The sequence below is a fragment of the Protomyctophum bolini genome (genome assembly GCF_963924005.1).
Source record: "Protomyctophum bolini genome assembly, chromosome: 11".
NCBI lineage: Eukaryota > Metazoa > Chordata > Actinopteri > Myctophiformes > Myctophidae > Protomyctophum > Protomyctophum bolini.
The window spans coordinates 34656696-34671385 of NC_137872.1; the positions used below are offsets into that span (position 1 = coordinate 34656696).

At 44.4% G+C, this 14690-nt stretch overlaps 1 protein-coding gene across 2 annotated transcripts; it reads right to left on the reverse strand.

The window, feature by feature from the left end:
* Window positions 1–1067: 1067 nt before the first annotated feature.
* gfap (glial fibrillary acidic protein) lies at window positions 1068–10471 on the reverse strand. Of its 2 annotated transcripts, none has more exons than XM_080775381.1 (9): window positions 9558–10471; window positions 7118–7178; window positions 6750–6845; window positions 5976–6137; window positions 5180–5305; window positions 4225–4445; window positions 4007–4050; window positions 3225–3334; window positions 1068–2548 (listed from the first exon to the last, which is right to left on the reverse strand). In XM_080775381.1, exons 1-9 carry the CDS (start codon window positions 10088–10090, stop codon window positions 2507–2509), a joined length of 1395 nt encoding a protein of 464 aa, XP_080631507.1. In that variant the 5' UTR covers window positions 10091–10471; the 3' UTR covers window positions 1068–2506. The 2 variants fall into 2 exon arrangements, with proteins under 2 accessions (XP_080631507.1, XP_080631506.1); XM_080775380.1 differs by having other exon boundaries at window positions 3225–3358.
* Between the last annotated feature and the right edge of the window lie 4219 nt (window positions 10472–14690).

Genomic DNA, 14690 nt, shown 5'->3' on the forward strand with positions numbered 1-14690 from the left:
GGCTATTTTCACTATCAAATAGGGCTTAAGTGGTTAATTCATCATGTATTTTTGAAATTTGGGTACAAGAATATCTTTTGGGTCTCGGCTGGAAAAGTTTGTTAACCACTTTAAAGAGACTGTATGGAAAAGGTTTTGCGGTCCAGACGTCAGGGCCCACACCCTGGCGGACTGGCGGAGTGAGTTTTATCTGTTGAGAATTCCTTCAGCTCGAGGCCACCTCCAGTGCGGACCTGAGTCCCCCATTCCTCAGATAAGACCCAGGCGAAACAGATACGTATGTACTTTACACACTGTTGCAATCGTACAGTCACAGAGAGGACAAACGTTGATGCAAACACAACACAAAAACACACAAGACGTGTACACATAAATACATATTAGCCCCAGGATATAGTATAGCCTATATATACAGTATATAGTATACGGAAATAGATATCACTTCCATTATATTAATCCTGATATTCCTGTACACACAATTTAGAAATTAACCCCATTTAATATTTTCCAAGTGCCGTTGTACTTGTTTTCTTTAAGTAGCTCTTATAGGATTTGTTAGACAATCCTTTCCAGTTGTGTGTTTGTGTGAGCCGCTGCTATTCTTGGCATCCATGTGTCTCAATGTATGTCACTCAAATGAGTGACATTTACATTATGAGGTGAACTCGCATCTGCTCGGTCCTAAGACTCTAGGCAATGAGCGAAAAAGATCAAACTTGACGACCACCGGCGCTTTTCCCTGCCAGTATTTTAACCTTTTTTCTGGTTGAGATTGATGCTGGGCTGTCAGTTCAGATAATACTCAGCTTTGAGGATTATGGTGATGTGTGAGCAGCAAGGAACTCACAGCGAGTCATTGCAAATTGTGAACACAGCATACTAGGGGAAAGAAAACAGGTGACCTAACATTAAATAAAGCAAGCAAGTCAAAATCACGAAGAATGATTTAGAACAATTTTAATAACGCAAAACAAAACGATACACAGCAACACGATATCTGACAAACAACATTTTATTGATGTTAACATGTCATTATAATGCATAGTGTGGTGACCAAAGCTATAGAGTTTTATTAACATAATATTTACGAGTAAGGTTTCTGCTGAACAGCGTTACAAGTTAATCTACAACTGACAAACAAAGAACGTGAAAGTGGAAACAAGAGGGAGGGATGTTATTGTCAGAAACAGGGAGAGAGACAGAGACAGACAGATGGTAGACAAAACAAAGGCACACGTGAAGACAATCACAGTCTGTCTTCGGCGAAGACGGAACGATGCACAGCTTCAGTCAGTCACTGAAATGAGCGTCAGCTCGGTTAAGTCCACAGGGTTTCCGCCATAGCAGTGAGGGCTTCATGTTTAGTGCTGCGACATCCACCCTTCCTTGAATGTAAAAAATCAAGGCTTCCTGCCGAGGGCGGGGCAGGGTGGGGACTGGGGATGCTGTAGCCATGGAGACAGCCGCATCCCCCACAGCAGTTTGTCCTAAGCACTGTGTTATTTCCATGACACCCTCCCCTCTCTCCATGTCTCTCTCTGTCTGTACTATCACTTCCAACACGCCAGAGGCCGACCCTTGACTGGAGGTCGGGGGTCAAAGGTCACATCTAGTGGTTCCCCACACTCCCGTGTCTCGCCTCTGCTCTGCACCCATCACCTCTGCTACTTAAGTGGGCATGCATGCCCTGACACTGGATAAGTGTTAAAAGATGATGTTCTGTTATCAGAACAGCGAATAACACGGCACCAGAGAGAGGGGGAGGACTGTGGCAGGTGGATGGAGTGATAGAGGTGAGTTTTACAAAAGGGTTTACGCAGACAAAAGGTGGCCGTGGCAACAGTGGAATGAGCCATACAATCACAACCGAATGAGAATAAAACTGATCTACTACCAGCTGTGGTTTTGCTAAAAAAAAAAAGAGAAAGAAAGAAAGCGGCAAAGCGCTGTCATATAAACCCATCATACTTGTCCAAAGTCCATTCCTGACTATTGCTCAGTACTTACTCTTTGCTCCTGTAGTTTCCTCCCGATAGTTCACATACCGTACAGTATGTACGGTATGTACAGTAACCACACAACTTCAGCGCCACACAATCACTACGTTCAAGCCAAGGCCTCTTCTTCTCTGGCCACTATACTCTTCCAAAACAATGATAACAATCTGATCCGTCACTCAGAATTAAAAGAGGAAATATGCTACCAGTATACTGTTATTGGAATAGGCCCAAGAGCCAACATGACACACTCAAAGTTTGAGCAATCGCCAGAGATTCTAAGGGCCAGAATTACACACACAGATTTATTACAACAGAGCATTCATTAAGAATAATGTTGGTGTCAATGACATGGTTTGTAGATCATGAAGTGAGAAAGGAAAAGAAAACAGCCCACGGGGCAACATCATTGTTTAAAAAGGAAAAAGAAAATGTAGGCTAATAAAAATCATTCAAATCTTCAGAGGGTTACAGAAGACAAGATGACAATATGCGTGCCTGGTTGGAAATTAAGGAAGATCTTTGTGTTCAGTTGTCGATTCGTTAATAATCTGAAAAGCAAGGAGATCACAGTTAAAAATAGCTGCTGTATCAGCTGTGTTGCTGCTCAATGTGTGGATGAAAGTACACAATATGACACACTGCCCTCTAGAGGCAGTGAGAAGGATGTACATAGGCAGTGAGAAGGATGTGTGTACAGTGCAACAATACAGGTCAGTCTGGTCTCAATCTTTGACCCCCGGACCAAAACAATCATAATTTGAACTGGGGAGCCCCCATTTTATTTGACTGTGACATTTTGAATTGTTGCAATTGAGGCAAAGATGTTGTGAGTTTGTAGATAAGAGATTAAGGCTATAACTTATACAATTGGAGTTGTTGCAATTTGTCTCCCTATGCTTCTATTGAGACATATATTTAGATTTAGTCCATGTCTGACCTAGACACAGGATCGGACACAAATGTTGACCTGATGGTCTAGATTCAATTAATCCCCTGAGCAAGCAGGCAGGCTCTCTATTAGCTCAATGGTAAAAATGTCAGGGCTGGAAACCAGGTTTAAATCGAGGGGTAGAAGTTACACAGTGCATCTATAAGTGGTCAGATTCTTGGCCCGCAAACGCTTTGGGGATTTTCAATTTGGCCTTGATCCACAAAAGTTTGGGAACCACTGGCACCGATTAGAATATAGGCTTGTGTTCTAGGTTGTTCTATTTTGACACATACCTCGCCATCTTGAGTCTCCACAGTTCGCACCACTATGCTCCTCTTCACGTGGGCCACTGGAGGTTCCCGGTGCGCATTTCCGAACGCACCCTTAGTGTCCACACTGGTTTCTGAAGGATGGGCACAGGAGAGAGCTAGGGCCAGAATCATCATCCACTATAATGTCACATGATACGATTTACAGCGATCACGGGTGTATGGAGAGGGTGAACGTTGAAGCTCTCAACATTACAGTTACAGGAAGAGGGAAGAAATGGAACATGGATCAAAAAATAACTGGAAGATGCAATCAAATCAATATACAAAGTCCAGTCCAGTATTGGGTAATGATAGTGATACAGTCCTGTTGGCTGTACATAATAGTGGGTGGACAATCAAGTGCATCTCAATGTTGCACTTTTCTGTAGTATTGTTATTTGCATTTTATGTTTAATAGTGTCACTGTCTTTGTTTCCTACTGTTCATATTATATGTCAAATATACATGGTTGTTTTTTGTATGTCTGTACTCAATTGTTATTTTTTATATTGTTTAAAGATGACGATAACTGTGGGGGGAGGGATGGGGTGAGGGAGAAAGAAAAATATGGTATGTTCAAACTGTACTAAACTGTTGAAAACTACTCTACTACCAATAAACATATATTTAAAAAAAAAAATAGTGTCACTGTCAAACCTTGCGCTTTGTAGTATTGCACGTGTGTAATAAAAAAAAAACAGCAGGTAATATGATCAGCATCCAAAGCCAACACGATTAATTCAATAAAGTAAAGATTGATCCACCTCTGAACTGCAGGTTGGCAAAACTCTGAACTGGAACAGTGATCCTAAAAAAAAAAGAGACGCAAGTGCGATTACAATTACAGTTTCCAAAACAACAGCTAATTATCCTAAAAGTCATACCAAAAATCTAAAATGCCAGCCCTCTTCCACACACACACACACACACACACACACACACACACACACACACACACACACACACACACACACACACACACCTGCCCTCCTCCCCTTCCAGTAGTTTCCGATAGGTGGCAATCTCAATATCCAGGGCCAGTTTGACATTGAGGAGATCCTGGTACTCCTGCAGGTGTCTGGCCATCTCCTCCTTCAGAGAATGCATGTCCTCTTCCAGACGACTCACTGAATCCTGGTAACCATTTGCGTCCATGGCAAAACGATCCTCCATGTCGCGCAGCTGGCGTTCCAGGGACTCGTTCTGGGTGATCAGACGAGAGAGTCGTGATGGCGATAAAATACACGTTAATTAATAGTGGTTCATTAATGTAGATATTCACAGTGGTCTTCATCTTAAAATATATTGTACTGTGAGAGGGAGGGTGACTGATTTAAGCAGTCACACACCTGGCCTGAGTCAAACTAGAACTGGACTCAGAGCTGGGTGTGGCTGCGCACCTGGACTTGATCAAGGCACAACAATAAATCAGTCATCTCCACAAACACTCAGGAGATAGCCTCTGTCCGGACAGTGGAGAGATCGCCTCTCCTGTGTAATGTGATATTATTGTGTATAATTCCCTGCACATGAAGGAATAAATCTACAAACTTAAGGAAGCTGCCCTGTGTAATTGTGTCCTTCCTTGCCCTGGGTAGTGACTAGTCTGTCACATGTACATACTCCAATTCCTCAATAATATACTACCTACCTACCAGTGAGGAGCCCCCACTGGGAAGACATAGCACCACCGTCTTACTCCTCTCACCAAACCACTCCCTGCTGACAGGTGCCGACTCAAACCGTGCGCAGGAGTATGTGTGCAGTGACAAATATCACCCTTCCCTCCCTCGAACGAGGGCCAATTGCGTTTGTATATGTGTAGATAGACCCTTGTGGTGGATTCAAACCAGTCTGCAGTGGTGGGCAGGTATTTTACCACTGCGCCACCTGAGCACACCTGTCGCTTAATCATTAGAACTGATTGGTTGACTCACCGTCCCGCGGAGAGCCTCCAGGTCACAGGTCATCACTTGGATCTGCCTGCGATAGTCATTGGCCTCCTGCTTTGCCTGTCGCAAGGCCTCTCCATTGCGACTGGCTGCATCCGTCAGGTCAGCAAACTGTGTTGAAAGATGAACATTAATTATGCCCTGTGCATCGTTGCACTTGCATCGGTGTATAAATATAATAGATGCTAGTTGTTGTTTTTGCGGTGTTATTGATTTTATATTTTGTGACCTCCCACGGGGCAGCTGCACCTAAACCTAACCTTAACCCATGTCTAACCAACGACTACCGTAGTCTAAACTAAGTATGCACCCCGTTGTAGGCTATCTTTCATGAATTTCTTCATGAAAAATAATCTCTCCTGCCTGCCAGTGTCTCTAGTCTCTTGCTTTAGACTGATCGTCACATGCTGGGGCCTTCTCTTCTGTGCTTCTCTCCCACTTTCAGCAAATCTGTCTAAAAAGGGGGGGGTGGAAAGGGGGTGTGGACTGCCCACTCTCCAACAAAACAAAAACCATGAACTCTGCCAAAAACCAAGATATCTCTGTTATACGCAAACCCTGTCCCTGATATATTCACCTTCACCTCTCATCACCCAAAAGTGAATAGTGTGTAGTGTGTACTGATCATTCCCACCAAATGTCATAAATATCCACCCGTTCCATCCATCATCGTTCTCACGTTATTGTGCTATAAAAGACAGACACAGATAGACACACAGGACTGATGAATGATTACATTAGCTGAATGAAGAATGATGCAAAATGTGAATGTGCTGCTGACCTTGGATTTGTACCAGTCCTCTGTCTCCTGCATGTTGGAGTTGGCCATGACCTCATACTGAACCCTGATGTCTCTGAGAGCGGTGGTCAGGTCCGGCTTGGACACGTCCAGATCCACATGGACCTGTTGAGCCTGCATCTGCTCCGCGGCATCACGCAGCTCCTGCACATACAGTGGCAAGGAAGCATTAAGGAAGTTAGGAAAAGGAATAATATTTAACTCATTTTAATCACTTAAGCACTCCAAAATCTCCTGTTTCCTTACAGCGTCCAAGTTAAGTGTGGGGTAAAAGGAACGGTGGACGGTAATGGTGGTGGGCTGATGGTTGGTGGGATGGTGGTCATGGTACTAGGTGGAGTGGTTGTGGATAGTGGTGGCTGGTGGGTGGAATTGGTGGTGGCTGATGGTGGGTGGATTGGTGGTGTTGGTGCTATAGTGGTATGAGTGCAGTTGGTGGGAGGTGGCCACGCTCAGTTAGATAGCACTTTATGTAGACGTCAGACGATAGTATTTTAGACAGACTTATAGCTCGTTACATAGACAGCACTAGAATTGCATTTCATGTAGTCATAGCACTTTATAGTACACATGTATATTGTATAATAGTATAGTATGTATAGTTGACATAGATACTCCACTGTTACGTTCTTAGTTTATACATGATTCATGATAACTACTTTTTATATATGCCTAAAGTGTGAATTGTAGTTAGTTGGTGGTGGTGGGTAGAGTTGGGAGGTGGTGGTGTAGTGGGTGATGGCGTTGCTGTTTCACCTCGTCATGGATCTTCTTCAGGAAATTGATTTCATCCTGCAGGGCCTCAATCTTCCTCTCCAGCTGCACACGGTTTAGAGATGCCTCGTCTACATCCTATGATGAGCGGTCAAACAGAATGTTTAAATGAATAACACGCTGTGACAGAAGGTGACAGAAGGCGACAGATATCTTAATACTTGAACTGGGAAGTGTGTGTGTGTGTGTGTTCTGGTTGGACTTTGATCTAGTCACGGGAATTACAGTGCACAGGGCGATGTTGCGCGGTTAAGGAGCACACCATACACCACCACTATTATCAAATAAAGGCAGAAACGGCAACAAAAAAATATATACTGTACATAAAACGAGGAACTACAGTACAGTACCTGTCTAAAGATATTCATGTTGTTCTCCGCATCCTGGCGAAGACCGATCTCATCCTGCAATCTGGGCATCACACGAACACAACAAAATCAGTTGGAAACACTGACGAAGCATATATATCAAAACATACTGCAAACAACTAGTTTACAGTTACATCAAGTTCAACAGCAAGTTTGTTTGAACAGTATTACTTTATACAATAGGGTTATGCTGTAGCATAGATACTGTAAAAACACAGCTTTGGGAATTGGGAGTTTTGTTGGCTAGTTTCTAATGATACATGCACTATACTGTTCCTCATGCTACAGTAGCAGAGGTGTGCAAGAGAAGGCCTGCAGGGCTCAGCTGAATAGGACGCTTACGCGTCATTAGTCATTCACACCAATCTAGCAGCAAGAAGCCTTTCCCACGGGGTGGAGTTTACACATTTACAATGGGTCCACATACACACTCATAGTCCCACAGAAATACGTCAACCTGTGCCCCGTCTGTCTCTCGCTCGCACGCACGCACGCACGCACGCACGCACGCACGCACGCACGCACGCACGCGCACACGCACACGCACACGCACACGCACACACACACACACACACACACACACACACACACACACACACACACACACACACACACACACACACACACACACACACACACACACACACACACACACACACGGAAACAGACGCATGCACAAGCTCACAGTCGCAGACCAAAGGCAACATCTGTATGTGTTCATGCACTGTTAGCCAAATGGCCCACAGAGAAGAACAAAACCATACAGGGACCTCTCTGACCATTACTATTCACTCACTCCTTCCGTCAAAGAGCGGCAGCTGTGTGGTCATCAGAGGGAGCTTGTCTCTGAAACTGAGCATGCTGAATTTTAGAGATGATTTGATCAGATTCCAGAAGATATCCAATTATGAAATGAACACAGGAGTGCACCTGGCATGAATGCAATAGTCTGAGTTAATTACTTCAGCCAACTACTTTAACAAGGATAATTCACTTTCAAACATGTTTTTACTCAGGCTTTTGTGAGCATATTTGATATAAATGTTATCGTTAAAGGTAATAGGTCTTCACACACCAAGACTGCGTTTTTATGTTTTATTATTGCATGATGGAATGACAGACGTTTCTGCTATCCAGCCTTCATCAGCGTGTAGTTTCTGAATGTCAGTCCCTTTAAGCCTTAAAGGGACTGACATTCAGAAACTCTCCACACTGATGAAGGCTGGATAGCCGAAACGTCTGTCATTCATGCAAAAATAAAAAATAAAAATGCAGTCTTGGTGTGTGCGACCCATATACCTTTATTTTTACAATGTGATTTGAACGAGTAACGCACCATAAGTCAATGCGCGGTGGTCACAAGAAAAAGGTATCTATATTAATTTATCAGACAACTTTAAGTTCCCTTATGAACTCATTGTAACTTCAAAACTTCAACCTCCAGTCCATTTTAACCACTTAATTGAAAACACCCATCCTTGGTTCAGGTGGCTGATATTGGCCTTGTTACTGTATACGGTATGTGAGGAGGCATTGTTTATTTCAATGACTTTTCAAATTGAATTTTAGTTGATTTATTTAGCCTATTTTATCATTTCCCAAAAGATTATAAAAGAAAATGAAAAGCACACAGCAGCCCCTGGCCTCACATATTTGGACAATATCAGTCAAGGACGGTTGTTTTTGATAAATCTATCACGGTTAAATGGAGTTACAATGGGTTTGTATAGGAATGGGGCGTGTCTGATAAAAAAAAAAGAATATCAAAACATGTTTGGAAGTGAAATATCCCTTTATAAATCCCCCTAGACGCCAGGCTAGTATAGAGTTTTTCCTGTCTACACACCACATCTCTTCGTGAAACAGGTGATCTTACATGCAAGCTCACAACACATCACATTTCAACGTGTTGTGAGCTTGTCGATTGGTTTATTATTTTTTAACTTTTTGACAAAATGTTCCCCTCAGAATATGGATGCTGATTGCTGTCTTTGTGAAGAGCTCTATTGTGTTTCCTTCATCCGTGGCTACTGGTGACTGCTGGATGAAGTTTTATATGAAGAGGAATCCTTTACCGAAGCCCCACCAGATGACACCGGTGCAAATCAAACCAGAAATGCACAATATATGCATAAATAGAAGTTTTGTTTCATTATTTAGAATTGACTAAGTAGTAGTTCATTTTACTGCCGATTTAATTTTCATCTAAACCACCTCACCTCAACTCTGTCTATATATGACCCATCATCATTAGTAAAGTTATTATGAACAATAAACAACACAAATAAAAACCAATGACAATTATGTAAGACATCAAAACCGGAAAATAAAAATATATTAAAGCCGTTTTCGGAGCATTTGTGAGAACAAATAAGATATTATGAAACATCATATCCTGCTCCATTGTATATATCCACTGTACCTCTGCTTGAGCGTGGCCACGTCCCCCGCCAGGTTGTCCCTCTCTATTTCCACGCGGGTTCTCCCCGTGCCGAGCCCGTCCACCTGCCGGCGCAGGTCCCTCAGCTCCTCCTGGTAGATGTCCCCCAGGCGACTGGGCTCCTTCCCCCTCAGCTGGTTCAGCTCCACCGACAGCACCTTGTTCTGCTGCTCCAGGAAGCGCACCTTCTCGATGTAGCTGGCGAAGCGGTCGTTGAGGCCCATCATCTCCACCTTCTCGTTGGTGCGCGTCTCCTTGTACTGGGCCTTGAGCAGCGAGTCGGCCGAGAAGTCCAGCCGGTCCCCGGGGCTGCTGCCCTGCAGGAGCAGGGCCCCGCTGGCCGAGCCCATGGAGATCCTGGTCACCGGGTGGGTGGAGGAGTGGGTGAGGTGGTGTCGACTGGGGCTGCCGTGCCAGGACAGGCGGGCGAGTCTGCCACCTGAGACTGTGCTGCTGCCGGAGCCCGGGAGCCCGAAACGCCTCCTGTAAGATGACTGGACTCTCTGAGTCTCCATGATGAGGAATAGAGCTTGGTCAGGGGACAAACAGTGCTTTTATAGAGATGCTGCCCCCCCCTCCCCCCCCACACGAGTCCCAAGCAGAGAGGACACAGGGTGGGGCAACAGGGGAGGGAAAGTGGCAGTCAGTGAAACAAAAAAGCCAGAGAGCGGAGGGGTGGTTTATATGACACTCAAAAAAAAATAGTGTGCCAGGGATTGTTTGTGCTCGTCCACTCAACTACAAATGTCTTTCGGCATTTCGTTTTTTTCTCCACCCTCTTTGCTGCTCTCTCTCTTCTCCGTCTCTCTCAATTGAATGAATAGGAATTTGTGTGACAGAGCTTTGGCCGCCAATTCAACATGACCACACATGCTCCCTACGAAAACAGATCGAGAGTGGTTGGTTGAACTCTTTTGTTCAACCACTCTCGATGGGATGAAATTAAGTTCCTTGCCCTCCTCGAACATGACAACAACAGTTGTGATTGAGAAAAGCTGACAGAAAGAGTAAATGTAGCGTGTGTCGCCGTGTGGCATGAAATCATTGCATTATATGCCCAAAAACATCAACATGCATTGTGTTGTCTAAATCTGATTCATTCTCACTTCAGCTGTGAGTTAAAGGTCCCTGTAAATTACTCTAGGTCAAGACTCAAGAGTGGGCAAAGCTTTATGGAAAACGACATCTGTTCCCAAATTACGCCTACGTAACACTGAATGGAGTTTACGGCTTTCAGTGCAAGTGGGAAAGACGCTTAAGCCTATAGGATTTAGTGGAATTACGCTGCGCGGACCAATGCCACAATTGTGGGGAGGTACAATCCAGGGGGAGCAACTTGGCTCCTGTTGCCCTTCTGTCTTGCTTCTCATTTTGAGGCATAATAACTGTGCATAGCAGGGAAGAAATAGGAAACAGATATGGAGTAGTAGGCTATACTCAAAATTCTGTTCATTTAGGGTGTGAAAATTAGGCAAATTGTAGTGGTTGTATCATGCCTTCGCCGATGCCAACCAGCTCAGCTGCGGTTTACATCCATGTCTGTCCAAATTGATATAGTATTTGGAAGTGGTTCCCATCAGGACCCCCAGGGGGGTCCCCAGACAACATTGTTGTCTCACTCAACAGTAAAACAAACAATATACAGTAGTGTATACAGTAATGTAGTATAATATAACATTTCTAAAGTTACAAATATGATTATTTTGGGGGGTCGTGGCCTGAAAGGTTTGGGAACCCTCTGTATAGTATAGTGAAGATTTAACCTTTAATCTGTCAACAGATTCCAGGACGAAAAGACGGCGCTGTTTTCCCTTTTTTGCCGATGGGTTCTCAGATTGCCCTTTGACCTTTGATCGACCACCCAATTCTGATCAGTACATCCTTGACAAGTGGTCGTTTGTACACAGTACACAGGTGCCAGTTATTAAGGAGTGGAGGATGTTAGGGCTGTTGGACATCTTTGGGATGACCACATAAAACAAGGCTTATAAAATCCGTGGTCACAGATGGAAGGTGGAGTGGGTTGGGAATGGGATGGGCCTACCGATCTGGTCTGCATGGGCTCACAAACAACTGACAGACAGACAGGCTCACAAACAACTGACAGACAGACGGGCTCACAAACAACTGACAGACAGACGGGCTCACAAACAACTGACAGACAGGCTCACAAACAACTGACAGACAGGCTCACAAACAACCGACAGACAGGCTCACAAACAACTGACAGACAGGCTCACAAACAACTGACAGACAGGCTCACAAACAACTGACAGACAGGCTCACAAACAACTGACAGACAGGCTCACAAACAACTGACAGACAGGCTCACAAACAACTGACAGACAGACGGGCTCACAAACAACTGACAGACAGACAGACAGACAGACAGACAGACAGACAGACAGACAGACAGACAGACAGACAGACAGACAGACAGACAGACAGACAGACAGACAGACAAATCCAATTTCTCTCTATCACCATGACAACCTTAGGGACCAATGCCAACAACACTAAAGTGAGATTATCAAAGCTGTGCAAATTCAATTAGGAACTTCATAAACCTGATTCTGCTCAATTATCATGTCTCTAGTCTTCTCTCTCGTCAAAATAAACAATTCTTTATTGTATGAAAACCTGCCAATACCCCACTCCGCCTCACTCCAACATCAGCATCCAGTGATATTCTTTGGTTAAAACAAGTTTGTTGTTAAAAAGTTACCGGTAAATCACTATATTCTGTAGTCATTGCTATAGAGTGTTTGTTCAATAACAGGGGTCTCCCTGTCTCTCCAGCTCTTTAATAAACAGAAACAAATATTTCCGGTACAGTAGGTGACACATTTTCAGCCAATCAGGAGAAAGTAGCCATTTATCAGTTAAAGTTTTATGTGTTCCAGTTCCAATTATATATCTGCTAATTTCTTTGTGTCGTCGTCACTTACAATTTAATTAGTTTAATCTGTATACTGACTGAGCTGGGGAGACATGGAGACTCCTGTTACTGAACAAACACTCTAGTCTATAGCAATGATTACTATCACACTATAGAGCTATTTAACACTTATTTTAACCAAAGAAAAATAAAAGTCCTTTTATTCCCAGGGGAATAAAGGACGTCTTTGTCATGAGCTCATAAAAAGCATGGGGAGTGGAAACTAGTGGTACTGGAAGATGGTAAATACAACCCAGCAGGACTCCACTATGGGTTAGAGATAGAGAACAACGGAGTGACTTGAATTCCAATTACCTGCCGTTTAATGAAAGGTCAAATTAGGGAGCCCACTGTTAAGTCTGGCAGGGTGTTGTTGTTTTAAAAGTCTCCAGTCCTGAGGATTAACGGCATGATTGCATCATTAAGGTGACACAAATAGTATTGGCCCCCTGGATTTTTGAACCCATCACAGCCGTTGCCTCAGATGTGGTCACTGGGGTAATATCGCCCCAAGGGCAAAACATTACAGAGAAGAGAGAGAGAGGAAGAGAGAGAGAGGAAGAGAGAGAGAGGGGGAGGGAGGAATGGTTGGCCCACACTTCTCCTTTTCCACCCCTTGCTTTTGCAGTCAGTTGACGGTCACGGCAAAGAGCTGATTCATGGGTCCACAGGAGGAGCCCATCTCGTTTAGCTAGAGACAGAAGAAAAGCACAGAATGTTAATGTTGTTGGACTACACTGATCCCCAGCCAGCGCAACGTGGCTGCCAGCTCCATTCAGACCACACAGTACTCTCTCCACTTTGTCTTCAGGCATTTTACGCTGACAGTCCAATACATCCACCCCTCAGTCCCGTTAACACGTGAACATAAATGGTGGCATACTGTTGTAAATCTGACTGTAGTAGTCCAAGTAGCTGGAGCTGGCAACACACTGCTCCTCCCTCCTTCACCAGACAAACAAAAGCCTGGCTCAACAGCTTGCTCATTTGCTGCCTCTTAGCTTGCTATGAACTATGTCTCCGACTCCATCCATCCATCTTCAACCGCTTATCCGTAGTCGGGTTGCAGGGGCAACAGCTCCACCAGAGTGCTCCAGACTCTCCTCTCCAGAGCAACATTAGTAACTTCCTCCTGGGGGATCCCAAGGAGTTCCAAGGCCAGTGAGTCGATGTAATCCCTCCAACTGCGCCTTGGAATGCCCTGGGGTCCTCCTCCCAGTGGTGAACTTCTCACCCTATCTCTAAGGGAGATGCCAGCCACCCCGTCGGAGAAAACTCATTTCGGCTGCTCGTATTCGCGACCTTATCCTTTCGCTCATGACCCACACTTCACTTCATCTCACCATAGGTGAGAGTAGGAACGAAGACTCAGCTCTCTTTTCGTCACAACAGTGTGGTTGTCCATCCCACAAACGAATATACTTATATAAATATTATTTGTATATGTATAATCTGATATTTATGTTTATGCATTCTGTTTTCTCCACTTGTTCAGCGACCATTTCTCACCTCAGAGATGTAATAACAGAGAGTTAAGTCATGTTGCTGCGCCACTGAAGCAGCGAGGGAGGGCCCCCCCAGTGTGAATGGGGCGTACTGGGAAAAGCAGGGAGCTTAACCGGGGCAGACAGGCAGGCTATAATATGACTCAGCACCACCGGGTCCAAACAAGAGTGCGCAGGCACAAAGAGCGGGCAATGGGGAGCCCAGTTCTGATGATCATTCATGTGTGCCTGTCAGCAGTAAATGCCGGGGGCCCGGCGGCTCAGAGACATAACTGCAGACCACAGAAACCCAATCGCATACCAAACGCATACCACCAAAAAAACACACAAACACGTGCCTGTGTATACGACCAAAAACAGCAGAAAAACAACACATACCTGTACAAGGATGCATATAGGTGAGATATCAATGTAGAGGTTGACTCCGACCTGTCAACAACACCATGGACACAAAATTGGAGGGCGGGGAAGGTTAAAGGTGTTAAAGGACCATACCCCCAACATATCAAGCTCACCTTCTTCATGATTCTGTTCTCCAGTATGGTTGTGAATGCAAAAAACCCCTAAATGGGTTTATAGTATACACAACCAGCATTAGAATGTTACCAACAAGCATCTGGTTACTGAGACTGAGTGATAAAATAGCATCTAGGTCTAGGTGGGTGAAGTAAG